Source organism: Epinephelus fuscoguttatus, linkage group LG7 (assembly GCF_011397635.1).
Source record: "Epinephelus fuscoguttatus linkage group LG7, E.fuscoguttatus.final_Chr_v1".
Classification (NCBI taxonomy): domain Eukaryota; kingdom Metazoa; phylum Chordata; class Actinopteri; order Perciformes; family Serranidae; genus Epinephelus; species Epinephelus fuscoguttatus.
The window spans coordinates 32,196,131-32,222,833 of record NC_064758.1 but is presented as its reverse complement, the minus strand read 5'-3'; the positions used below and the strand labels follow the sequence as shown (position 1 = coordinate 32,222,833).

At 40.4% G+C, this 26,703-nt stretch overlaps 1 protein-coding gene and 1 long non-coding RNA gene across 3 annotated transcripts; one reads left to right on the top strand and one right to left on the bottom strand.

The window, feature by feature from the left end:
• Positions 1-801: 801 nt before the first annotated feature.
• Positions 802-22,478, bottom strand: col9a3 (collagen, type IX, alpha 3). Of its 2 annotated transcripts, XM_049582237.1 has the most exons (32): positions 22,222-22,478; positions 21,232-21,300; positions 19,834-19,869; positions 18,333-18,404; positions 18,090-18,143; positions 14,266-14,301; positions 13,827-13,850; positions 13,590-13,643; positions 11,273-11,326; positions 11,086-11,127; positions 10,919-10,975; positions 10,745-10,798; positions 10,285-10,338; positions 10,116-10,169; positions 9,944-9,997; positions 9,767-9,820; positions 9,636-9,689; positions 9,502-9,555; positions 9,348-9,401; positions 9,178-9,222; positions 9,033-9,086; positions 8,841-8,894; positions 6,879-6,932; positions 6,678-6,749; positions 5,411-5,446; positions 5,100-5,144; positions 4,520-4,552; positions 3,097-3,243; positions 2,943-2,997; positions 2,668-2,850; positions 2,058-2,135; positions 802-1,348 (listed from the first exon to the last, which is right to left on the bottom strand). In XM_049582237.1, exons 1-32 carry the CDS (start codon positions 22,285-22,287, stop codon positions 1,164-1,166), a joined length of 2,037 nt encoding a protein of 678 aa, XP_049438194.1. In that variant the 5' UTR covers positions 22,288-22,478; the 3' UTR covers positions 802-1,163. The 2 variants fall into 2 exon arrangements, with proteins under 2 accessions (XP_049438194.1, XP_049438195.1); XM_049582238.1 differs by lacking the exons at positions 21,232-21,300; positions 22,222-22,478 and having other exon boundaries at positions 13,827-13,845.
• LOC125892306 (uncharacterized) lies at positions 10,120-18,382 on the top strand. The gene is made up of 6 exons (XR_007449729.1): positions 10,120-10,226; positions 10,765-10,839; positions 11,066-11,345; positions 13,522-13,663; positions 14,969-15,110; positions 17,684-18,382. It is a non-coding gene; the product is annotated as an uncharacterized LOC125892306 (long non-coding RNA).
• Positions 22,479-26,703: the final 4,225 nt, after the last annotated feature.

Here is a 26,703-nt window from a genome sequence, read left to right as displayed (position 1 = left end):
CAAATTTAATTTTCATTGAATGTTAAAAATTCTCTACTTTTTTTAAGCAGTGTTCAGTTTTTGTGTACACATGAGTGTTTTGCATGAAAATAAGTGTTGCTACTTTTTGGATTATTGGGATTACTTCACTCCCATGGTGTTACGCATGTATTAGAAGTACAGACCTGTTGGTTTGATATGTAGAGAGGAGTAATGTTTTACTGAAAAGTGGCTTTATTTGTTCTTTCTTACAACATGTCGCTGTAGCATCTTACTGTACATACAACAGTCACCCACAAATAATAAATAGTATTTAAGGTCATGTATATTTAATAGTTACAGCACCGGTAGTACATAGTGGATGTAGTCATTGTAGATTAAAAAAGAAAAAAAATTTACTTCGCTCCCAAGATTCTTAGATTTATTTTACAATGTCTGTTTTATGCATCCACAAGTTTTATTTTCTTTTATTCTCAAATCTAGAGAATCAACTTCACATGTAATAAAAAACAAAAACAAAGAAGCTGTAAAAAAAAAAAAAAAAAAAAACTATCAAAAGTTTTAAATTTTTTGCATTAATCTACACAATTTCTGGGCACCTGGGTATTTTGTTTTTTATTCCTTTTACAACACATACACAGCTCCTCTGTCGTCTATCTCCATATTTTACACTGTAAGCTTGTATGTTGAGGTAACACCTGTGATTTACATCAGTGGGCCACGATACATGCACTTCAGACACACTCACTGTTGATTCAAGAGCGTCGTCTGCCAGAAGGATGTTAACCAGGGAAATGGGGGCATAGAAACAACATGTACAAAGTTTTTTATACACAGAAGATTCATCATTCATTTTCCAGTTGTTTGTAAGTCAAGTCTTGTTATCTGATACTGTAGTATTTTTGGAACAATGCGGTTGTTCTCTCGGACACTTCGGTGCCTCTGTCCACTTTTATTTCTGGATGTTATCTTGAAGTTTCAGTCTCTCAGTTGCTCTGGTATTGTCACTCCTCGGGTGTTCCTCTCAAAATATCACACCTGTTTGATGTTACGCTTCCCATCTGGTGATACATGTATTTAAATAAAGAGGACATTTTGTGATCACTCTTCTCTCATTCCTTCCTTCCCTCACTTATCACCCTTCCTCCTCGGGGTGGATGGTGTCAGCTTGCGGGAAGTCATGTTTAATAGTTTTTGGGGTTGGTGGACTTTCCAGCGGCCGCTGCTCCCTGGCAGGCTGATGTGTCACAGATTCCAGGAGGTCCCTGGTGCCCAGTCCTACCTACCCTGCCTGACTCTCCAGGCTCACCTGGATCTCCTGGAGATCCATCGCGCCCATCTTTGACAATTCCAGGAACTCCAGGAAGACCTGTGGACAGCATACAGAGAATGAGCCAGAGACCAAGTACTGTTGTTCTTATAACACAATTTCATGTGAACAGTAGAAAATATTTCCTACAGTGAAGCTGCACAATGAATCTATCAGTTTTGTATCAAATATAACTTGCTGTGGGACAGTCAGATGATGTTATGGTAATTTGATGTTAATGCTGATAGTACATATGATACCACAATAGACTTTTCTCATGCTCATATCGTCACATTTTGACTTGCCATAGCTGGAAAAGCACATTTGTAACTACAGTGAAAACTACACACAGTGATCACATTACATTATTTGCTTATAGTAATCTAAATGGTCAACTTTATATTCATGTCATTATTATACAAATATCATTTAGGTAGTGATCTGCATGAGAAACGGGGAAAAAGAAAAAAAATGGTTTCAACAATCAGCTGCTTACAGTATAAAGATAAATTTGACCCGGACAGTCGTGATCGCTGTAAACAGTTTCCACTGCACTTACATTAATGATGGCTCCATTCCAAATTTGCCAGTAAACCATTCAAGTATGTGTGCACTGGCATACCTGAATGGAATCCAGCTAATATTAATCTTATCAAAATGTCTGCCATGAGTGAAGTCTATTTGTACAATATAGTAATTTTAAAACTGGTAGTAAACAACTCTCTAGTTTCTATCCTCTAACTTGGGTGTTCTGCATAAGGCCGCATACCTTGGTATCCTTGGTCTCCAATGGGCCCATCAATAGCTTTGCCAAGGGATCCCTTGTCACCTTGTTCACCAACATCACCTGTTGTAAAGATAGAACATTTAAATCAATGGTGGAAAGGAATTAAGTCCACTTACTCAGGTATTTAAGTTCACTTGAGTATGATTTCCTTTCTAAACGTATCAGATCACCAAAAAAAAAAAGCAAAGATGAAAGAAAACTCCAAAAATGAATGTAAATTTGTACAGCCCAAATTTTCCTTTCCGGTAATCATCTCATGACTACCCGAACACTAGGTTGAGAACCACTGGACAGAACTAACTGTGTTTATGTTAGATACTTTAAACTAGCAGTGTACTGCTTACATTGCTAGTTTAAAATGTCGGTCACAGGGGCCAGTTTTGGTTGGTGGTTCGGTCTGACTACCATCTCAGGGTTATCGGTATTTCTGGACTTTGGAATGAGACTCAACAATCAACTAAGTAATGGAGTACTACTTCCAGCACAGGTTTTGATAATTACATGATGTCATTGTACAACTGACAAGGCACTGATCAACATATTTTTGTGCTCCTGTTGATAGCTCAAAACAGACTGATTGTAATTTTCATACCTCTGGGACCAGGGTCTCCAAGTTCTCCTGGCAGGCCTCTGTACCCTGGTGGTCCGCGGGGACCTGGATGCCCAATAGAGCCAGCAACTCCTGGCTTTCCTGAAGGCCCAGGAGGGCCAGGGCGGCCCACCATTCCAGGGGCCAGGGGTCTTCGTAGGTTAGCAGCCAGCTGTGCGATCTGATCTGCGTGATAGAAAACATCAGGAGGTCAGTTATCCAGCTTACCCTTTATTCAACGCTGAAGGGAATTACAGACGAAGATTAAGATTTCTCACCATCGATCATCGAGCCACACAGCTCTCTGATGTGCTGCTCACTCGCCAGTTTACCCTAAAACACAAGTGAAGAAGACATTTTTTAAGTGTGAGCTCGTTCAGGCAGTTTATTGAAAATTGAATATGCTTTTTACAGATTTAAAATAACACTCACAGGTACACCTGTCTTTCCTGCAATTCCAGGCAGACCCTGCTCCCCTTGGAAGCCCATTAGTCCTGGTTTCCCTGGAGGCCCTCTTGCCCCAAGCTCTCCTTGTGGACCCGTCACGCCCTTTGGTCCCAGTTCACCTCGCTTTCCAGACTACACTCAACAAGAGATATTCATTACGTAAGTCATTATATTTTGCTAAAATGAAGAAATCAATTTCTTCCAAACTGGAGCTAAAAGCATCCATAAGCCTCTGATTTGAGCGTTGACTAAACACCAACCAAGGAGCAAACTGGGTCTGTGGAGACGGTGCGGGGGCGGATTCATCTGGCGTCTTGTTGCTTGATAATTACTCCAACGAGCACGGCAAACAGTAAATGAGACTACGGGAGCAAGGCTCATCAGTACTGTCTCTAATTACATAAATTGTGCTGCGGCTTAATGCGACTCGTCTCTCCCTTGTGGCGGTAGCAGTAAACAGGCCAATAAGGCTAAAGCAGCAATACCTACCTCTAATTAATCCTATTAAACCTGGAATGTGAAGCAGAATCATGTGCAATGACTCTGACAAGTGGGCAACAGCTCAGAGCTAGGCTCCATTTTTAATGTTTACTGAGGGAGCAGAGACAGAGGGAGTCTGGAACCAACGTGTGCTGCTAATTACACCCACACACAACATCTGATCTGGCTATATTTTGTGTTAATAGAAGGACATCTACCGTGTCTAGAAAACTGGTTCAAAGGGAGTGAGTCCATTTAGAGATGTGAAACGTGTACATGCACTAAATATTCTGGTTTTTCCTCTTAAAAAAAAGACAAAATTCATGTTTTGTGATGATGTCAAAGCTATTTCTGTGAACATGCAGCCGTGCATACTTCTATTAACATCATTTCTCACATCAAAACAGGTTTTCTTGTTCTACCATGGGAACACGGCGTCCCTCTTTTATTCCTTCAACCACCTTATTGAGAAGGTCGCCACTGCAATATTTGCACCTGCTGATATCCACGTCTTTCGTAATGTTTAAAGGAGGTTTCTTCTTCCAGCCAGAAATGTGGGCTTTTCTTTTGGCGATGCATCTCTACTCCACAGCCTTGCAAACTGTTTGTGAGTTGGTTTGAGTACAATGCACAGAGCTGACCGTAAACAGGCAAGAGGTCATGTGTCATAAACTGCAGTAAAACCTAATTTTAAACGCATATTCTGAATGTGCTGAATACATGTCCGAAGAATGCTCTTAAAACACGACAAATACCGGCATATCCCACGTGACTTTATCACAAAATACTAAAATTGGAATAAGGGTTTATTAGGAATCATATTCTGAATAATGGCAGGATATTAGTGTGCATGTAAACATCGTCACTGCAAAAGTATCAGAGGGCACACAAGTGACAAAATATGAACGAAAACATTGACAAAGCTCACCTCTCCTTTTTGTCCAACTGGGCCAAAAGGACCCTGAAACCAAGGGCACATGTTTAGTTAAAAGTGATTTGACATTACAGAATATTACACACTTAATCACTCTAAATGTATTTGTAAAGAACCTTTCATAAAGGTTTTCCTCAATCTGAAGATTTAAAGATAAAAGACATATATAAAGCCAATAAAGGAGACGAGACATTATAACATAGACACAATGACTAGTTTAAAGAATGGCAATAAAACAGCCAAATCAAAAGCCACAATATCAACATGTTCAGGCGCTCTCAGATTCTTAGGCAGCAGAAAAATTGAAAGCAACTTAAAAAACTTGTGCCAGTGAACCTGAAGAGGCAGATAGATAGGCTAATGCTTTATAGACAAGTGCTGTTATTTTAGATGGACAACCAGTGTAAAGACTTTAAAACAAGGTGTAGTGTGTTCACTTCTTTTCGTCCGTGTCAGCAGAGTTCTGGAACAATGGTAGAGTTAATTACTGCTGCCAAAATAATGAGTCTCTGGGTTACTAATATTGAGTGTGTTTGGATCCTGGTCCAACAGTGACAATTAAGAAAATACTCACAGGTTCTCCGTTCTCTCCTGGCAGACCGTCACTTCCTGCCACACCCTACAGAGACGACAGGAGAGCTCCATTATTTGATTAAATGTCATAGTCTTTCTGTATGTTTTTAACAATGATACTCAACTAAGAAAAGTCCACAATCTCTCAGGCTGATAAAACAATTTCGGAATCATACATGAGAGAAAAAACTGAAAGCACTAAACATATTTAATTCTCTATTACAGCCTTCAAAAAGCTTGATGACGACTATCACAGGGCATTCAGTGGAGATCTGTATTCAGGCTTCCACTGTGACTTAAAGAAATATTTACCATGTCTCCTTTAGCTCCAGAAGCTCCAACTGGACCCTATAGGGTTGAAAAGAGAGACAGAATAAATGAGGGCCATGTAGAGATATTTGTGGAAGGCCAGCTGTGGCAGAAAGAAGGGGGATGAGGGGAAGTGAGGTGGGCTGGTCGAAGGGAACCAGGAGCGATATAAAGACCGGCTTTGTTCTGTGCTCACATTCTGAACAGGAGGCCTTTTTGTGTCTGAGCTCTCTCCTGGCTGCAGTTTGAGTTTATACCACCAAGACTAAGGTGGGATGACCTGCACATTGACATACAGTACCTACATAGTTACATATCTCTTAGGGTGTGTGCAGGTCCTTAAAAATATTGAAATGTCTTTTTTTCTTTTATAAATATTAAGCATTAAAAGTCATGAAATAGTATTAAATTTGAATTTGTGAGGTCCTTAATTGCCACAAACATTTTATCTAATTTCATTTATCCAACTTTTAACTTCCTTTTGTCAAAATGAGTCAAGCTCTTTCTGAGCCTAATACTGTCTTTTTATTTTATACCTATTGACAAAATGTAGATTAACCTAACTCACTCTAATAACCATACTTCTACATAAAACCTATCTATGCACAGGACTACATATTACGTTTAGACTTGAATGTATGCTCGAATAAGAAAAAATCCAAAGATCAGTCTTAAATTTGGTTAAATATATATATATCATGAAAAGGTCTTAAAACGCATTAAATTTAAGTGTCTGAAACCTGTAGATGCCTCTCTGTCTGGGTTTGTGCAGTGATGTGTGTGAAAGTTTCATGTTTGAATCTAAAGGAGTAGCACTTAATTAAGATGTCTGGAGTTTTGGGGGGCTTTTACCTGCTTTTGCTGTTCTTAAATACTGAATTAGAGAGCTAGAACGAATTGATTAGTCAAATGACATATAATTAATCTGCAACAATTTCAATAATTGATTAAATTTTTGAAAGGGAAAAAAATGTCCAAATTTTCTTCTTCCAGCCTCTAAAATCTGAATATTTTCTTGTCTTCCATGACAGATTAAAGACTTTGCTATTTGCTGACATTTTGTAGGCTAAATGAGTAATAGATAAATCAAGAAAATAATTATTAGATTATTCAATAATAACAGAGAGAGTATATAATTTTATTGTAATAAACTTGCAGCGCTGTGCATCATACTGTCAATGTAAATATAGACACAGCCTGTATCATGGATCACAGTGGATGACTTTGAGCCCGGTGACACATTTCATATCATCACACACGTCAAACTCACCCTTTCACCAAACTCCCCACGGATTCCTGTTGGACCTGGAAGACCTGGATCCCCCAAGGCTCCTTTTACCCCCTGCAGTACATGACACACACACACACACACACACACACACACACACACACACACACACACACAGTCAGTGAGTTCATTGCTAATTAAGGAAAAAAAAAAGATAATGACAAGAGATGCTATGCAACTGACCTGAAAGCCTTTCACTCCCTGAGGCCCAGAGTTGCCCACTGGTCCAATGCCTCCCTGTTGGAAACAGACACAGTCATGTAACCCTACTAGAAAGAGCATACACCAGTACAACAAACTGGATATTAATGAGGCTCTCCTTTTTTGCACAGTTCAGAGAAGCAGAACTAAAACAAAAGTAGGCCTGATGGTTGTGTGAAGTATGATTCATTATGCAGTGCATTGTGCAAGAGAAGTGAGTTAATTCCTTTGCTGTTTTATCTCTTTTTCCTTTCCACAGGGTCTGGTGTGAAAAACAAAAACCTCTCTGTTTATGAATTCCTCCTTTATGAATACCTGCCCTCATCACTGGCCCTTCATTACTACTCCACCTCAGCAAGCCACTGAATCAGCCGCAGTAGAAATGTGATTAACTGCAAAGGGCAGCAGTGTAGTATCCTGCTATTCCAGTTTTATTTCATGCTGTATGCTACGATGCATTGTGGTCTCTTAAGATTTGCCTTTCAATCATGATGCATTCAAATACCTACACTGGTTATCAGAACAGTGCACTTTAAAGCGTTGGACACTGAGTCTTAATCTGGTAAATTTAACAGACTGTGCAGCAGAGTCTGATTATTTGGTTTCAAAATGGGGCAAAGATTATTTGTGAAGGAGCTGTATACCACATTCAGAGTCTGAGCCAGGGTTGCCTACACACAGCTCTCACCTCTGACAGCCATGGAGGTGACGGTGCTGAACCATGCATGGAGCACTAACCATGCTAATGGTGCTAACAGTGCTAACAATGGCAACAGTGCTGACAGAGCTAACTGTGTTAACCTGGGGGAGAAACAGATGGTGGGTGTTGCGCTTCCACGACAACGGTAACAGCTGAATGAGCTCAGTGCAGAGTGGCGGAGATTAACTAGCCAGCGAGACATGGCAACCAAACAAAGAACAGAGGATCTTGGATTACAACACACACAGAGGGAGTTTGACTTAAGGATTTTCCCTAAGTTTTTATTGGGCTGGACGGCATACACTCATTTGCAAGTTGTTGGTATCGTCGCACATTTGCAGAAAGCATAGTTGTTTTGTCAGGGGAGAGATATCCTTCAGCCATATTACAGGTAGACAGAGAAATCTGTGGTGAAATGATGACAAACTCACTATAGGAACATTGCATAATATTTGAAGTAAAAAAGTAAAAAATAAAATCGAGAGAGAGAGGAAGACGTGACCCTGTGCGTTTGGCAGAAGACAACGCGCCAATGCCTGTTCTGTGCTTCAAGCGGAAACCTCCAGGGCTGAAAAACGAAGCCAACGTGGAAGTGCCAAAAATTGCAGTTCCTTCAATGGCCTCTTGAGGCTGGCTCCAGAAGCGAGTCAACTCCCACAGACCCCTACTTAAAAATGTCCAACTTAACAGCAGAAATAAACCTGTTCACAGCCTGGTACAATGAAACTGTTTTGGTCTCTTTAAAGTTCTGCATGATTTAGGGCGTGGCCGCTTTGAGTGACAGGCTGTGTGAGGTATCACCACAGTCTGTGAGTCAGATCCAGCCCTTGCACCTACACAACGCCACCCTCACGTCCAAATTTGGTAATATCTCGCCCCAAAAAAACAAGATGGCGACAGCCAAATTGCCAAACTTGAGGCTTCAAAATGGGAGCCCAGAAGCCAATTGGATACGTCGTGGTAGCTACAGTACATCTATTATATTATACAGTCTATGGTCTGCTTGTCCAGATGTTTGATTGTTCTTAAATTCATACAGCTTAGGTGCGCTGCCTACACATCGGCTGCTTAGGACTTTAGTACTTCACTTTGTCTTTACATAGCAAATAGTTATTTGCTGCCATATTATGTTCAAAGTCTTTTATATAGAACCTTTAAATGAACTGTAATAGATGCCTTTGAAGCTTTTCTAATTGGAGAACATGTTCATGTTGCCTTCATTTACAGTTTAAGTACAAACTTACAGCCACTCCTCTGGGTCCTGCTATCCCCCTCTCTCCTGGGACGCCAATCTCACCCTGAGGGAGGAGACAAAAGTTGGTGTGGACAAGTCAGGAAATTTTCAAGTCCAGATGCAACTTTGTGGGGTTAAGTGACATGTCAGAGAGGCTGTGACCCAGTAATACCCTCCCCCAAAAAGCCCATCAGATACATACAGGAATACCTGGCTCTCCAGAGGGTCCCGTCTCCCCGGTCTTTCCCGGCTCACCCTAATGGAAAAGAAGGGAGAGGATAAAAGTTATCCACCTAGACCTGACGATCTGAAGTCAACGTCAGTTTTTATTTTCTTGTAAAACTCACAACTTCTCCTTTAGACCCCTTCCCACCGGCTTTTCCTTGTAGACCCTGGAACAGAAAATTTAAAACGTTACAATCAGACCACTATTTAGATTGGAGAATCAAAGTAATGAAGTATTTAAATAACGTCATTTATTATCAAATATACAGGAGGCCGATTTTGAAATACTCACAGGAAGTCCGTTCGGTCCTTTCTCTCCAACTGCTCCGTGGCGTCCAGCATCACCCTATCAATACAGACAACACTGTGACATCAGCTCTTCTCAAGCTGTGGACTCGCAGCTAATCTGAGCCCAGAGTGTGCAGAAAAGAAAAGGGTTATCTTACCTTCTCACCATCTAATCCTGGTGTACCATCTTTGCCATCTCTGCCAGGAATACCCTGTAGAAGACATCACATATGATCCCTGTGGCTCTAAGAGGTGATGCATATTTAAAATTTACAATCAGATGTGCACTTACAGGCTCCCCTTTGGGTCCAGCTCCTCCAGGACCTCCTTTGGGACCGATTTTTCCCTGTTTAAAGACACATTAGGGTGTAATTTATACATACCTGTGAAACTAATTGTCACAAATCAAAGTCTTTTACTTACAATTTCTCCCTTGGGTCCTCTGAATCCCTGTGGTCCCTTTTCTCCTGGATCACCCTGGAGACATCAGATGAAAAACACACAGCTATTCATTGATGGGACCAGCCGTCTGTTCAAGCAGTGAACGACTACTAAACGCTGGTTTTATATCAAGTATGTTACAAACAAGGAGAGACTCACTGTCTTTCCAATGATGCCAGCGATGCCAGGTTTGCCTCTGAAACCGGGCAGGCCCTAGAGACAATGGAAGGTCAAAGGAAACCAACTGTGAGTACACAATTTAAAATGTCTGCATCGTGAGAGATAATAAGCTGAACAATGAATGAGTGGTCTTGTTCTTAAAGTTGCTTACTCTGTCTCCTACAGATCCCATTGGGCCTTGCAAACCTCTGAGACCACGTGGGCCCTGAAACACAACAGCAGAGTGTTGGGAAGGCACTTAAACATTCAGGATTTTGCCTGGGTAAGCTTTAATAAATATGTTAACAGACAAAAGTTATTTAAGTATGCATGTAACTCACCTGCAGACCCACAGTGCCAGGGATACCGGGTGGGCCAGGTGGACCAGCGTCACCCTAGAGAGAGAACAGGACACCTAAAACTACAGGTGTAGATTTCGGGAGGGTTGCAGGACATATGTCCCCCTTGATAATTAGCACGTGTGCATTTGTCCCTCCAAATAAAAGCATGAAAGTAGCAAAGGACTTTTTTTCGATGACCATAAAACACCATAAATTGGTGCATAAAAAATCACCAGAGTCCAGGAAATTGTTTGCTGCTTAAAGTTTTCTGGTGGAGGACCCTCAAATTCCATGGTTCATGAGTGTACCCCCCAATGTTTAAACGAAATCTACGCCCCTAAGATGGTAACAAAAAACTAAATTACAGAAAGACAAGCAGCTGTCTCAATAAAACTAATATTTTGTACATACTAAGTTCTGAGAGAGCAAACAAAATCTGTATGCCACATAATAAACTCACCTTCTCTCCATTTTTTCCAGGCTCTCCCTTGTCTCCTTTATGCCCGGTGTGACCCTACATGAGCCAGAAAATACACAGAATTGAATACAGACATGGTGAGTGTGCATGAGGAGATGTATTGTGAGGGTGCAGGGTGACATGAGTTGTGTATTTTCCCATAAAATTTATCTTTACCTTGAATCCTGGCATCCCAGTAGCACCAGAGGGACCAGGGGGGCAGATGGCAGGACACTGCAGAGGACACAGACAACACACTGAGGACTCTGCACCCACTGTACGCAGGGGGCACATCAGTTTACTGTCATTACGCTGCTCTCACAGGTGCATGATTGAAAACTTACCAGAAGGTCACCAGAAAGATCATGAAGAGTACCAGGAAGACCCTGACAGAAGGAGAAAAGACGACACAGGATGTTGTATGAAGGCATTTAATGAGAGATCCACTGGGTGGCAGTGGGAATGTACAGTATGTGACGGTAATGTACCAGCAGCACCAGTCATCACATGGATAATGATAGCAGCACTTACTGGTGGTCCATCAGGGCCAGGAGGTCCGGGAAGTCCTGGAAGACCCTCAGCACCCTGAAAATAAAGCACCAAGGTTAGTCGCATCCTCACCATTGATTTAAGTGATGAGTTTTTATTGAGTGTTTCAAAATTCAATTCAATCTGTAACATCTCAACTGAGTGAAGTCATCTTAGCACAGTTATTACAATCAGTTGTGATTGTAGAGTGACATTTTAAGCGGCCTTCCACTCAAAGAAATGTGATGGCTTTACAAAGTTTCTTTGAGCTCACCATAAATCTGAGTTTGATATTGCAGTCATATGGAATCAGGGAGACAGAAGATGGCAAACTGGACATCATTTTAGTGGACGAGAGCAGAGCAGTAAAATAAAATTAGGCTGTCAGAGAATAGTAGAGGCATTGCCTTTAAAAATTAGAATATTTTCTATTTTGTTGTCCTCCATGACAGAATTTACCACCGAATGCTACTTGGCTCCTTCACCCGAGGCAAAAAAACACAGCCGTCTGGGTAATAACTGGACGTTACAAGAAAAACTACATAAAATAATTAACACAAATTTATTTTATTTGATATGTTTTATTACATTCTTTGTAAACAGTACGGCATCACCATTGCAGCATATCATCATGCACATTTCCTTTTACCGTCCTGCAATCATGTTGTTTTTCCTGTGCTGTCCAGAAGGTATTGTCTGCCTGCCATCTCCCTGATTCCACGTGAACACAGCATAACACCTAAACACATGGTTTAGTGACACTGCAACTAGTTTGGAGGCAAGCCGTGGTCCAGTGTGCAACAATGCACTCACACTGCATTGTTAGCTTTTCTTCTACTCCCTGCATCTTGTTAGCATATTAATAGATTCAGGGAGTAGAAGAAAAGCTAACAGTAATTGAACTTTTTGTAGAAAAACCACATCAGACACAAATTATTATTCCATGCAAGAGTATTTTTTATGTCTTAAAAAACAACTAGAGGGGATCTTTAACTACTTAAATTTAGGGATGTGCATGAATAATTAACTAGTCAGAAAAAACATTGCTACCCTCACTTGTTGGCACCAGAAATATTAATAATTTGATATTATTATTCAAATTATTATTATTTTATGCCATTGCAATCATCCAATATAATAATTAGGCACATTTTCTTATGATTTAATTTTCTAAGGAATAGTGTTTTAAATAAATGTTACATGTCAACTTTTACTCTTACTCTAACTTTTCCTCAAAGTACCTAACATTTCAGCAACATTTAAAATACAGTTTGATTATTGCAAATGTGATTAATATTTTTTAAATACCTCTATAATATACACAATATTTCCTTGAACAGTGTTTAAGTTTATGGATAAAATTGGGCTCAATTTTGCCTGTTTTCTAAATTGTTCTCTTCAAATCAGACTGATTTTAGGGAAATTAGTCTTTAGTAACATCCCTACTCAAATTATAACTCAATTAAAGGTCTTAAGAGTAGATGTTCATTTGACTCCTTGCTGCATCTCTGTAGATGACGGTAACCCTGACAACAATCCTAACACTGACCCAAACTTTATTTTTAATGCAAACTAGACCTCAACCTTAAGATGATTTCTATCCCAGACAACAAAATAACTTCACACTGCTGCTACCAATAGTGTAGTTTCCTCTGCAACCGAGTGAGCTTTTAATGACACATAAACTGTGTATGAGTGTTAGATCATCCAAATAAAGTGTGACCCAGTAGAAACACTAGGCCAGTTCACAGACTGAAGTGTCCTTCCTCTCCAGTGGTTATTCTTATCCTCCTGCTCCTGCTATGTTATATAGAAATTTAGGCCAATTTTGGGCTGTTCGAGTCCAGCAGAACTGTGAGTTAAAAATAAAAATAAAAAAAAAAAAAACAGCTGGATCTCAGTCAGTATCAGTTTTAACATTTCTGCTGCAGAGGCTTGTGTATGATGTTTGCTGCCATTCCCTATTCACCTAATAAATTAAAGGAATACTTAGTAGTATATTAATTACTCACTCTGTGTTACGTTGAATTTGTAAAAGTAACTCTGTTTTAATCACATGCCCCCTATGACTTCAGTTCATCAAGCATTATCTCTGTTTCTGTTTCAAAAATTCAACGTGACACAGGATGAGTAATTGATATGCAAATGGTTATTCGGGAGTGAAGTATTCCTTTAAGTGTCTGTGGCTCATTGGGTATTGAATCAAAGCTAGAACAGATAAAGTATAATTTGATTATCTCATTCTGAATCAGAGGACGTGACTCCTCCATGAGGACGACATGACAACAAGTCTAATAGAACAGATCAGACAGATACTCACCGCTGGACCCTGGGGTCCGACTCCACCTGGCAACCCGTTAGTTCCAGGTAGTCCCTGGAAACGAAAGACAACAGGTGTGTACAAGACATCAGAGTACGTGTGTAGATGTTTCACACAATCAGGGCTACAATATGATGCAACACGTGCAAGAGTATTTTAGAAAATGATACAAATACATCACAGTCTTTGTCTTTCTGCAGATAAGAGAGATATAGAGAGACAGTTGTGTGTACTCACTGCAGCTCCTGGTCTCCCTCTGCCCTACGGAAGACACAGGAAGGCAAATTAAGTCACAAACACCAAGGGGGTGATTAGATTTCCTCACAATATCAATATCCACTGCATTCAGTCTGCTCTGAAAGTTTGTCCCAGGTTGTTGCTGTGAGGTGGAAGTGCACTTTTGTAGTCCAGTTATATCAAAGCGAACTATAATCTGAGTGTCTCTGTGACAATATGCGACACTCTCCGAGGTGTCCTCATTATGTTAGCTGAAGGCTACCTGAGTCCAATTTGAGCTGAGTTATAGCCTCGACTTTACAGGAGCAGAATCATAGACTTTGGTTCTCTTAGCATGAAATTGTCCAGAGCAGTCTGAAAAGGACAAACTGCCTTTAGTTCAGCGGTCAGAGTGAAATGGTTATGACTACTGTGTTACACAGTAGGTGGGGGTACTTACAGGAGGTCCAGGTGGTCCCGGAGGTCCAGCGTCACCCTGTGGAGAGCAAGACAAAATGCCAGTCAGTCTTTGGGCAATGATAACATCAGTTCCTCAGTTTGCCCAAGTCCATTGTTGCTTTGTGAAACAAGGTCTCATAACTACATTACACGTACAATTATTGCTATGCCACTCGGAGGAGTGGAGGCATCTTCTGCACCCAGTGTCATTTGCTGTACCTCAGCGTCCCAGTTTTAAGTTTGCTAGACACAACAGTTTTAGATCAGGCCCAGTTAAACCAGCAGATAGCGGGACATTTACGAGTCTTGGATTGTTGTCGATGAGGAGTAGAAGGAAAACTTCTGCATGTCCTTATAAAGAAGTGGAATCAATGTTGATGTGATCTCCAGTAGGTATTTTAAAAAGGTAACATTAGGCTGTATACTTTACCACCTTTGCAGCAAAGGGAGGCTGTAGAAGACAACGCTGGTGAGCATCTGGAATCGTTTTTATGTTCTAGTGTGGATGGAGATATTTTGAAAAATTAAGTTTGTGTGGACAGAATTTTGGGGTTCTGCAGACAGAACCTGAATGTGGTGGAGGGTGTGGCTCGGGCTCAGCTGCAGAGGAGAGATTGGTAGGAGTGGTTTGTGGGAGCAGTGCCGGGGATCTAATTAACACAAGTGTTACCTGTTGGCTAATTACACTCCCTCTTCTTATGCAGTACCATGCTGGACTGAAGGACCACACACTGGAGCCAGAGCAGAACAGCTGTCCACATCTCTGGGATAATTGTACTTTGAGTTTAATTTAAGAAACTGGACAACATGTCCTCCAGGAGTCACCGGGCAGCGGAGGAGCAAAGAGTAAGAAGAATGTTTATATTGTCAAAACGTCTGTGTGAGCAATTAAAAAGGTGACAGAACAGTGTGAGACTGCGCTGAGTAGGACCCAGAGCAATACTGACCCCTACTACACTGAAATTTGAGCTGCATGCATAGATGAAAAATTTATTTTGCACAAACTACAGGGTGCCAGTATTTACTGTGTGCAATTCAAACCATATTAATATTTAAATTTGTTTGAGAACATTTTTTTTCCTTATTCTCCTTGTTTTTAGCTAAAAGGCTGCCCATTCAACAGGTCCTTTTAGTCTTTGTAAAGGTGGTTATAATAAGGCAGTAATACTCAATTTAAAGTCCGTGATAGGGTGCCAGATGGCCTGTTGACCATTTTGTTATTCGCAAGTGATTCACACTAGGAATTGTTTTTTTTTTTTTTTTTTTTTTTTTTTTTTTTTTTTAAATAAGTGAATAAAAAAGCATAAAATTAGAGCTGGTCTATAAAACAGACAGAAGTCCAGGAGGCTAATTATTTATATATTAATTATTAATGTTTATGTATTAATTGGCCTCTGACCTCCTGTCAATTTGCAGAAGTGGCCCCTGGGCAAAGCACGTTGAGTATCCCTGTTCAAAGGCTTTGTGTATTTGTGTGTGTGGTGCCTGACACAATTTCTAGTCACAGTCCAGCGAGACACAGTAAGGAAAAAGGAGTGTCACTGCTATATATGATTTTCTTTTACACTCTATAAAGGCCGTCAAAAAGGTTAAAAGTTGTCTCAGTGTAAGGCAATCAGTGCTGGAGATAGATGTTGGTATCAAGTATATTCTTTGGCAAATCACACTTTGTTCAGCAAAGCTTAGTGGTGTCGGTGTTTCCTCTCTATCTCTATTGTTGGTGATTAATGAAGGCAAATATGCCACGAAAAGCAAGTAACTGTGGAAACTTTGTGGAAAAGTTTCTCAGCTCTAAGGAAAGCAAAAAGCGACAGCAGGGCCAAACATAATACCATATTACAATGCATTAAAAACAGAAAACTTGTTTGTTTGTTTTTTAACGTAAAGTTACTGAGAGGAGAAAATGTCTGGACCTTGGCAATTATTGTGATCAATTAAAACAATCATGGTTTGTTTTTGTTTTTTTTAAATCGTAAGCAATTACACTGAATGCATGTGTAATTTGATTATCTGCACAATCCCAAAACAAGTTATAAATTTGGTTTTGTCAGTGGAGGAAACAATAATAATTTGTTCTGAGATACTTGTTCCATGCATGGCTTCCTTTTTCCTTCATTAACTTCAGTTTCATTTTCATGTTCAACACACTCTCACTACCAACTCATCAAACAACACTTGTTCAGTGGTCCTAATCCTCAAACTATGGCGCTCTAGTTAACCCTCCAAGGTTCAGGCAAAGCATGTCAATTTACGCTGTGTACATGCATTGTGTCTTTTCAAAAGAAACTTTTCACAGGAGATGTACAGTTTCCGCTTACAGTCTCTTTTCAAAATAGATGTCAAACAGTGGCTTAAAAAAAAAAAGTTTTTATTTAGGTTTAGGAAATTAAAGTAAGTGAAAAAAGATCACGGTTTGGCTTAAAATAAGTGCTTGTTACTTAGTGTAATGTAACGTCAAGTGACACACATCACGAGCATAACATGCTACACATACTAGCACACTATGTTGTTACTAAAATAACTCAACTGACTTTTGGTTTCACACAGGACATGAACAGCAGTCTCCCGGGTGAAAGTCTTAAGTTTGTTTGACTTTCTCGCTTTATATACTATGGCAGTTGCTTGGAATGACAACAAATGTTGCCGGCCGGTGTGTCTGATATCACCACTAAAGTCAGTGTTTGACGAGTTGGGAGTGAGACCAGGTGACATGTTCCATCCATCATTTATGTCAGTAAAAAAACATCACTACTACAAACTAGTTTCACAAATAAACAATCAAATTGTGGTTTCCTGTAGAGCAGTTTCTTCTTTCCCTACTAACCCCCCATGATCATTTCTCCTCCTCTCTAACTCTGTGTTTACCTCCTTCACAGCTGTATTTGTGTTGTCTGAGGGGTCAGAGGGTAAAAAAAACAATCCTAACACTGTGATGTTACTTATTCACTGCATTCCTCAGTGTGCAAACTAGACAACAAAGTGTACTGCTACACAAATAATAAACAAACACAAAAATACCTGTAAATATTGAAATGAGCAGACATGCCTGAAACTGGAGTGAAGTCACTTGTGTTGTGAAAATGAACAGTCAGTGAGCCAGTAGCTTCTGCTCTGTCACCAGTTTGATCCTGTTTGTCTTTGCACAACTCTTCAGCACTATGAAGCAGCCATGACAGTGTAGTAATCTTAGTAATTAGGGACACCGGTTGATGCAACCTTCCTCATTAGGTTGGCTAATTAGTAGACTTGCCGGGGGGAGTCTGTCTGTCTCGACAGTGAGTTTGCAGCCCTACAGCAGAGGTCCCTCGTTCTATAATCTTTCATATCTTATATTCAGTGTGAGAATAAAAGTGTTTAATCATCAGCTGCAGAGGTGCAGATGTTTATGCTGTAAATCTGTCTTCTCCTGTGTCTCTCAGGATAATACCTGCTTCCCTCAGGATCGGGGCAACAGACCATCATCCCCTACAGTCTCACAGGTTGGTGGGAAACAGCGTGCATTCCGGGCCGGATTAGAGAAGCAGCAAGAAATAAATCCGATTCTGATCCCTCATTAAAAATATTCCCACCAAGTGGGTGAGCCGCCTAGACGAATCCATACTGACAGAGGAAACACGGGCCTTGTCCCTGTTAGACCCTCCTAGAGATCTTCATATAACAGCACCCAATCAACATGCAGCATTTCTGTGTACATGCATGTGTCTCAGTAGCAGCTGACTTTGAGTGGTTGATTAATGAGGGGCAGTTTGAAGTAGACAAGCTCGTAAAACTGGACGCATCTTAGCGTATCCTCGGCATCCCAGAAAGATCAAAAGACACACTTACTGTTTCCCCTGCGGGTCCGTCCTTCCCAGCAGGACCATCAGGACCTGTCAAACCCTGAAGAGGAAGCACATAACTCTGTCATACACCATCGCTTCATGCTGTGCTGTTATTTTAAACATCGATCGATAATCACTTCAGTTTCATGGCAGACACCACGCTCTGTTGAGGCTCCTGAAATTACTTGACAAAGACAAAGGAGTTGTTGGTATAAGAATCGTCTGTGTGTGTTTGTTGGACACTTACGTCCACCCCTGGAAGTCCTGGCAGGCCTGGTTTCCCTGCTACCCCTGGTATTCCTGCTTTTCCTTTGGGACCCTACACAGACAGATTCATGAGATGCACAAGAAATCAGTTTTACAGCCAGCTGATTTCTACTTCTTTTATATGAACATTATGAAATGCAGTGTGTGTGTGTGTGTGTGTGTGTGTGTATATATATATATATATATATAATATAAAAACAAAAAACACTTGTTGCAAGTTTTTCCCTATCTGACGGAGGGTTTAGGATAGAGGCTGTTTTGTGCCATACAGACTGTGAAACCCTTTGATGCAAAGTTGTGATTTGGGGTCATATTATGGACTGTACAAAATTAATAGGCTGGGAGAGGGGGGTCAGAAAAGACAGGGGGTATTGTAATATTACTTCTGACTGAAGACAGGGTAATCTGACATCTTTGGAGAGAGGGCAGGCGATGGTTTGGGTTTTTTTGTCTTAAATTTACATTTTATTTCAGATGTCCTTTGGAATACAGTCAATTTTCACTGCCGAAGACAATAGTTATGTCTCAGGATTTTATTCATGTGTACAATGGTGGTGCAGGGATGATGTTTCTTTGGCAGCCAACATAGAAGTTAGCGCTGCCCTGATTCCCTTGTTGAAAAGACTGAGATTTTTCCATTGGATTTTTGGATTACTGCAGAAAAGCTCTAAGGCAAACAAACGTCTATGAAACTTACACGTTTTTTTTTGTTTTTTGTTTTTTTTTTCTTTCTCCCAGCAAGATAATCACAAATGAATGCCACTTTTTAAATTTTTGAAGCGTAACGGCAATTGTCAGAGGTAAAAAGCCAACATTAGGCTGTAAATGAACCACACCATAGTTGTATGACTTAAACGCTGCCACCACAACAAGGCTGAAAAGCCCCATTTGGTGTGATGATGTTCTGTAGCCTCATTTAGCCACATGTTAGCAACCGCCTTTTTTAAGACGCATAAAAGCTTCAAAATACGCAAGTGGGGTATTTACTGACGTATTTTTTGTCGTACAAAATGTGAAAGTATCTTCAGCTTGTGTTAACCACGGACCCATTCAAAAAACCCACTGACTTTAAGACAAGGGAACTGAGAGTGCTAAAATGCTAACTCATTTTCAGGTTTTAGGACTCATTCCTAGAGAAGTTTGATCAAGATTTTAAGGTTTAAATTGGCACTGTTATATTATGTTGAAATGCTGCGTCTAAATCAAGAGGAGGGTTCAAAGAAGAACATGAGAAAAAAAAAGATGTTCATCACCACCCCAATAATTTTCATACAGTCCCTAAATAAACTGATATGAGTTGTTGGAAAGATAACGCAAGATAATCTTTAATTAGCCCCACAGAGGGGAAATTTGCAGTGTCACAGCAGCAAAGGGGATAGTGCAAAAACAAGAAGCATCGGTGAAAAATAAAAGGCAAGATACAATAAATAAATACACAGTAAAAAAAAAAAAAAAAAAAAAAAAGAGCTAAATAAACTTACTGGTTTCCCTGGCAGCCCAGCAGGTCCAGTTTTGCCCTGTTAATGAGAACAAAAAAAATAATATAGCCACACAAAAATGTGCATTTAATTCATTTGTTGTACGTGGCCACACAAATACTTCCAGTGACTACACAGTTGAGTTCTTGATTCACATTCTCCAGTAACCTGGTGTAATACCAGCAACAGAAGTACTGAAATGACTGTTACAGTGAGTCCACAGTTTAGTGTATAGAATATGCTGTTTAGCTCCTGCAGTGAGCTGGGGGAAGAACAAACACTCCTAAACCGGCCCGATGCCGAGTGACTGACTGACTGGTCACATGATGAAAGCTTCAGTTTAGTTTGTACAGGGGGGGCTGAAGGTGCAGGGAGGAGGTGTGAGGTGAAACTCTAGATGGTCTCACAGGGTTGGGGAATGTATGAATGGGCCCTCTGTGTGCCTAAACTTTACTGGAGTCCCAAAAATAATCACAACTAAAGATTTCTTGACATGGCTGTGCAACATTAACAATGTTTTTTTGTATATAACCAAAAAGTTTGACAAAAATCAGAGACATAAAGAGAAGGATATAAAAGGGGTTTACTGTTAACAAAGTTTTTCTTTGTACTTGGCTCCTCTATAATCCAATTTCCTCTTAGAACTTGTGAAAATAAAGTCTCATCACATCATTTTCCTCTAATTTTTTTAACCATAACATCATATCCTACATGCCAACAAATCCCTTTAAACAGTGAGGAGTCTGGTGGCTTAAATTTCAGTGGATTGTTGTTGGAATTGTTCACATGTACTGACAAGATACAAGGATGCAAATCCACACATATCAGGCTGACTGACATTAAACTGTATGAGTTAATATGATTGAATAAAGATGACGACTTTAGGAGTAAAGAATAATTAATCAGACAGTTTTTCTGATCATTTTGAGGCCACAGAACTTCATTTAGTCGACAGAAACTTAAACCCTGCCTCCCTGACATCCATGATCATCACTTCATACTTGTAGGAGGAGCTTTGGGAGGAGTCACTGCGATAAAAACTGACATCTAGAAACATTTCAGCCGCATAAGCACAAAGAAAACACTTTCTACCAACGATACTTGAGTGGAAATTCAATTTTGGACCACATGAAAAAATGTGAAGCCATCCACCAAACAATAAATACAAACACCATGGGGTCAGATTAAAAATAGTATTCTAATTTTGGTGCTAGTGATCTGTAACTTATCACCAAATTTATCTTAAAAGATAAGGATAATAAATTACTTACAGAAAATAAACCCCCATTCAAATGAGGTGCTAACATATTTTTTTAGAGTTGGTTAAATCTAAAACGGGCAAAAGTCAGAAGGCATGTTGGTTTAAGTAAAAAGAAGCTGTTGGGTGTTTGGTTAACTCACATCAGTGCCATCCCTCCCCGGTGGCCCTGGGGGTCCTTGAGGCCCAGGAGAGCCTCTGGGGCCCGGCCTCTGCAATGTAACATAAAATCAGAATCAGGAATTTTTCTATGAGACACATTATCCATCCTTTGCTCTCTCAACACCACAAATACTGTACACACAAGCAGGCTGTGGTTTGACGTGAACTAAATAAAACAAAGTGATGACAAATGTTTGATATATTTTGGCATCAATAGAAAATTATTTTTGAAAATACTCTGCACAAATTTAATCAAAACAAATAATTCTAAAGGTGTAATTCAAAGACATAAATTAAATTCAGCTGCATCTCCATGAAATGGTGCAAAAAGGCGTGCGTAAAGACGATTTAAATCTCCCATTACGCACAAGAGGACGGCTGAACTAGATTCATATGAAAACAAAAATAAATAAGAAGTTCATTTAAACAAAATAAACTTATTTCACTAAGGATTTCCAAACGAGCTCCAGCTCCAGGGAGCCTGAATGAACAGAGGTGGCATTGTGCGCTGTGGCACTGATCTCCAATCCGCGCATTCCACAGGTTCAGGGGAAAGCATAACCCCAACTTCACCAAACAGTGCGAAAGGCGCAGCCACCTGCACACAATTAGGCTGATATGAGAGAGTAAAAATAGGACTACAGGGCCAGAGAGACAAAACACAACCTGCGCTCAGTTATAAATAATTTTAGGAGGAGAATTTAAGAGCACTTTGGTTTAAAATATCAGAAAAAGCGTCAGGTTTTTGGCAGGACAGCAGGTCAGGGATAAAGCAGCTGTAACAGAGAGCGACTGTCATCATCATCATCATCATCATCACCGTTAACACAAAGCACTGCCTTTACCATCACTAGGTGCATTAACTTTCTGCAATAGCGCATGAAACGCTAAAACCCAGTAAACCCCACATCACCATTACATGCTGCAGCCGGCTCCGAGACAGGAGGGATGCGGCGCTCGGTAACTCTTACCTGGGCTGAGGATGATGTCAAAAGCTGGCACAGTAAGAGCACCCAAAGCGCAGAGAACACCGTCATGGCTCCTCCGCTCGCCCTCACAAACCCGACTTTATGCGGAAAAGGTCAAATCCCCGGTTCCCGGTCCTCTCTCAGTCCCCCCCAGCGTCCGACACGGAGCCTTCCTTGACGACACGGCACACAGCTCCTGAATGGCTTTCTCTTTGGTCCCAGATAAACCCGAGCCTCCAGCCGAAGGGGCTGAGCTCAGTGTGGCGCTCTGCACACAGGGTGAGGGGGGTGAGGAGGAGGGAGGGAGGGAGGGAGGCAGCCAGCTGAGGGGAGATGATTTGGGATACCAAGTAAGTGGGCAGAGCTAAAAACGTTAAAATTATGCGGGGGTGCTGCTTTGACCAATTAGAGACTGACCTACAACACAGATCCTCCATATGTGCAAGGCAGAAAAACTGTAGAGGTCTTCAAAGGTTCTGAAGGGTGAAGTTTGGAGAGAGACTCTCAAGACACATTCAAAAAAGGATGGCCAAAATTTAAGCATGGAGGCCAAGACATGCTGAGCTGTGTGGGTCAAGCTCCAAAAATACTTTATCCTACATTTCCCACAATGCAATGCAACAGCAAGTCTTCATTGGCCATCCTTGCCATCCTTGCATGCTGCACAGGTACAATGTGACTTAGCAAAGTAGGACCTTATTTTTACAGTCTATGAGTAGGACATGTTCCTGGGTCAACATCCCAGCATTCCTGGACCAATGTTGCAATTAACCAATCACAGCCCTCTGACATCATCAGTGTGCTGCACCAGTTCCTTTTGTGCTTCTTCTGAGTTAAGCTAGTTTTCCAAATTGATGGTAATATGTTTTAACAAATATATCAGGGTCCGCGAGTTAGCTTGCTAACTAGGTAGGCTATGCTAACGAGTAGCCTGTGCTTGCCTATAGACTAGAACACTAGCGACTTAGCTTACATTAGGTAGGTTATATTATATTTGGTAGGCTATGCTAAGAAGTAAACTTGCCAATAGAATATTGTTCACTAACATTTAGTGTACCGTATTTTCCGCAGTATAAGGCGCATCGGATTATAAGGCGCACCTTCAATGAATGGCCTATTTTAAAACTGTTTTCATATATAGGGCACACCGCATTATAAGGCGCATAGAATAGAAACTACTGTAGTGGCTGGGGTTGCGTTATGCATCCACTAGATGGAGCTGCGCTAAAGGGAATGTCAACAAAACAGATAAGTCAGTCAGTCAAACTTTATTAATAGAATACAAACCAACGTTCTGACAACTCCGTTCACTCCCAAAACAAGTTAGTGCATTCACAATACGGTACTGTACGTGCCGGTAGTGGTGTGGGACTGGAATTCCCCTTTACCGTTTTTACCGCTGTTACTTCGGCGACGCCCCCTGACTACGGTAGCCATAATTAACCAATATTGATCCATATATAAGGCGCATCGGATTATAAGGCGCACTGTCGGTTTTTGAGAAAATTAAAGGCTTTTAGGTGCGCCTTATAGTGCGGAAAATATGGTAAGGGTAATATCATTTTGCAGCTGCAGTGGACACATTTCCCTCCCTTTTTCATAGCCCATTAAAAAAAATGTTTTGCAAGATTACAGTGCTCGTATTGATCCAGGACCATCACTGCAATGTTGACCCTGAATAATTTGTCTATGTTGATCTTTGACTGTTATTACGATGTTGATCCGAAATAGAACCGCTAATGTTGATCGAGGAACCATCACTGCTATGTTGACGTCGACATAAACAAATTATCCAGGGTCAACATGACAGTGTGTTTCCAGATCAACACGAGCACGGCAATCGTGGAAAAAGAAGAGGAGGGAAAAAAAAACTTTTTTAATAGGCGATTAAAAAGAAGAGAAAATGTGTTGATCGCAGGCATTTGCAACTGAAAAATTATATTATCGTTAATATTTATATGTAAACAATAATCTAGCCTATTGCCAAGCTTACTTGTTTGCATAGCCAACCTAGTTAGCAAACCAACTCACCGACCCTGCAGTAGCTCATAAGGATTTCGTTTAGTGTTTCTGAGGATTTTGTTCAATTGTACCAACTTCAATTTGGAAAAGTGGTCTAGCTCAGAAGGAGAAAAGAAGGACAGAAGAATAGGCCTATTTCACAACATGGCAACTGTGACTGGAAGTAGGGAATCCCTAGTAATGCTCACTGCTTTCATATGTGCCGCAATGATCTTTTGCTGTTAGAACTGTTACTATGGAGCCCGGGCAGTGCATTTTTGATTGGTGCATTTGCTGTGATTGGTTGATTCCAGGGTTATATCCTACTTGGCAAAATCATGTAGTGCTGTAAATGCTTACCACAGATTGCTGCCTCTGTTATGAACAGTTTGGTCTGTAAAATATCACAAAAGATACTGAGAAATCACAATTTCCCAAGTGTAAGTAGCAACACCACAGTGTAGAAATACTTTGTTAAAAGTAACAGTCCTGCATTCAAATTGTTACTTTAAAGTCCAAAAGTGTTAGTGTCTAAATGTGCTTTAGTACAAACAATAAAAGTTATTATATAGAGTGGCCCATTTCAGAGTAATAGATATGATTGGTTTGTAATTATTGATTAATGTAAATATCACTTCAAAGTTGCAGCTGGTAAAAGTGGAACTCATTTTGATTACTTAATATATAACTACACATCAAGTTTTAATTGTTGGTAATATTGTATTAATAATCTGAATGTGTAAAGTAACTTGTAACTTAAGTTATTAAATACTGTAAGTATAATAAAAATGCCTCTAAAATGTGGTGGAGTAGAAGTTTAAAGTAATATAAAATGGCATTACTCAAGTAAAGTACAAGTCCCTCAAACCTGTACTGAAGCACTGTACTTGAGTGCATTCAGTTTAGCTGTTTGGATAAGTGAATGTTTGGCATTTGTGCTTGAAAAAATTCATTGTCAAAATAGTTGCAGTTTTCTGTCGACTATCAACAGTACCCTGAGCACCACCTCCAGCATCCACCTTCTCTGTCATAAAGGACACATAATCTGAGCACCACTCTTAAAGGGACAGTTCACCCCAAGATCACTGAATCAGTCTTGCCTGTAGTGCTTTTAATCGGTCTAGACTGTTTTGGTGTGAGCTGCCGAGTGTTGGAGATGTCGGCCTTAGAGATGTCTGCCTTGGAACAATTAAAATTTATTTATAAAGCTCTATATCACAAATCACAATTTCCCTCAGAGGGCTTTACAGCACACGACACCCCTTTGTCTTTGGACCCTCACACCAGATAAGGAAAAACTCCCCCAAAAAACCCTTTAACAGAGAAAAAAATGGCAGAAACCTCAGGAAAAGCAACTGAGGAGGATCCCTCTTCCAGGTCAGGCAGATGTGCAATGGATGTTGTGTGTACAGAACAGATCAACTAGAGCTCACTAGATGGCACTCAGCTTGCGGTGCTCAAAGTGCCTAAAAAATTCATCAGAAAATCTCAACAGCAATGTCTCTTTACAAAAATCATGACATGGTTACTCAAGACCTTGTGAGCAGTTTCATGTAGGAACTGTTTAGTTTCTACCAAAACACATACACCCACCAACTTACTCACCGCAGAGAAAGAAGTGTGCATCTACTCATGGACAAGAGACTCATGTCTGTGACAATGCGAGAAAATTAATGGTGTCCTACTCGGCTGAGCTGGAACATTAGCTAGTTCTGAGGTGCTAGGTGAGCTAGCAGCAGATGCACGATTCCTTCTGCACATTGATTCAGCTGTTGGGTGTAGTTTATAGAAATAGTTCTTCCTAATAGAAACATTGCTGTTGAGTTATTGAAATTTTTTGTGTGTGTGCTTTGAGCACCACAAGCTGAGTGCCATCTAATTCCATTATATTGAAGAGAAGGCAGACATCTCTATAGCGGATATCTCCAACATTGTGCAACTCACACCAAAACAACCTAGACTGATAAATAGCACGACAGGTAAGAGGAGAAATATGTATTTTTAATTTGGGGGTAAACTGCCCCTGTGATCTTACCTTAAAACAAGTGGATCTAGATAGCTGGTTGGCATGAACAATAGAGCAAACAGCCAGCTCAAACTCTATCTGTATATATATTTATACTGTCCTTCCTCACACGCTCAACTCCACACTGATCCTGAGGCCTGAACAACTTGTGCTGCATCAATATCTCCAAGTTTAATATCTTTTTTCTTCCCTCTGTTATGAGTCATGCAACCTCTCTGAGGCTCGGTCTGTTTGCCGGAAGAAAAACCCTGATATTTCTGACTATATGCAGCTGCACTGGGAAATCTAAATCTCAGGCATATGAGCATAAGACGACATTGATCACTGTGATATTCTGAGAATTGCAATTTTATGAACAAGCCTCCGACATTTGTCTGAACAGATTAATTCCATAAAGGCTTCAAAAAATAGTATAGCTTTATTCTGCTTTGTTGACAGCCAGGTATTGAGTCGGGGGA

Coding starts and splice junctions, on each gene's coding strand:
- col9a3 (XM_049582237.1), bottom strand. CDS start 22,287: ATGACGGTGTTCTCTGCGCTTTGGGTGCTCTTACTGTGCCAGCTTTTG. Junction 9,556..9,635: donor CTGGACCCAAAGGGGAGCCT/GTAAGTGCACAT, acceptor TGTCTTCTACAG/GGTATTCCTGGCAGAGATGG. Junction 9,223..9,347: donor AAGGACCGAACGGACTTCCT/GTGAGTATTTCA, acceptor TTTCTGTTCCAG/GGTCTACAAGGAAAAGCCGG.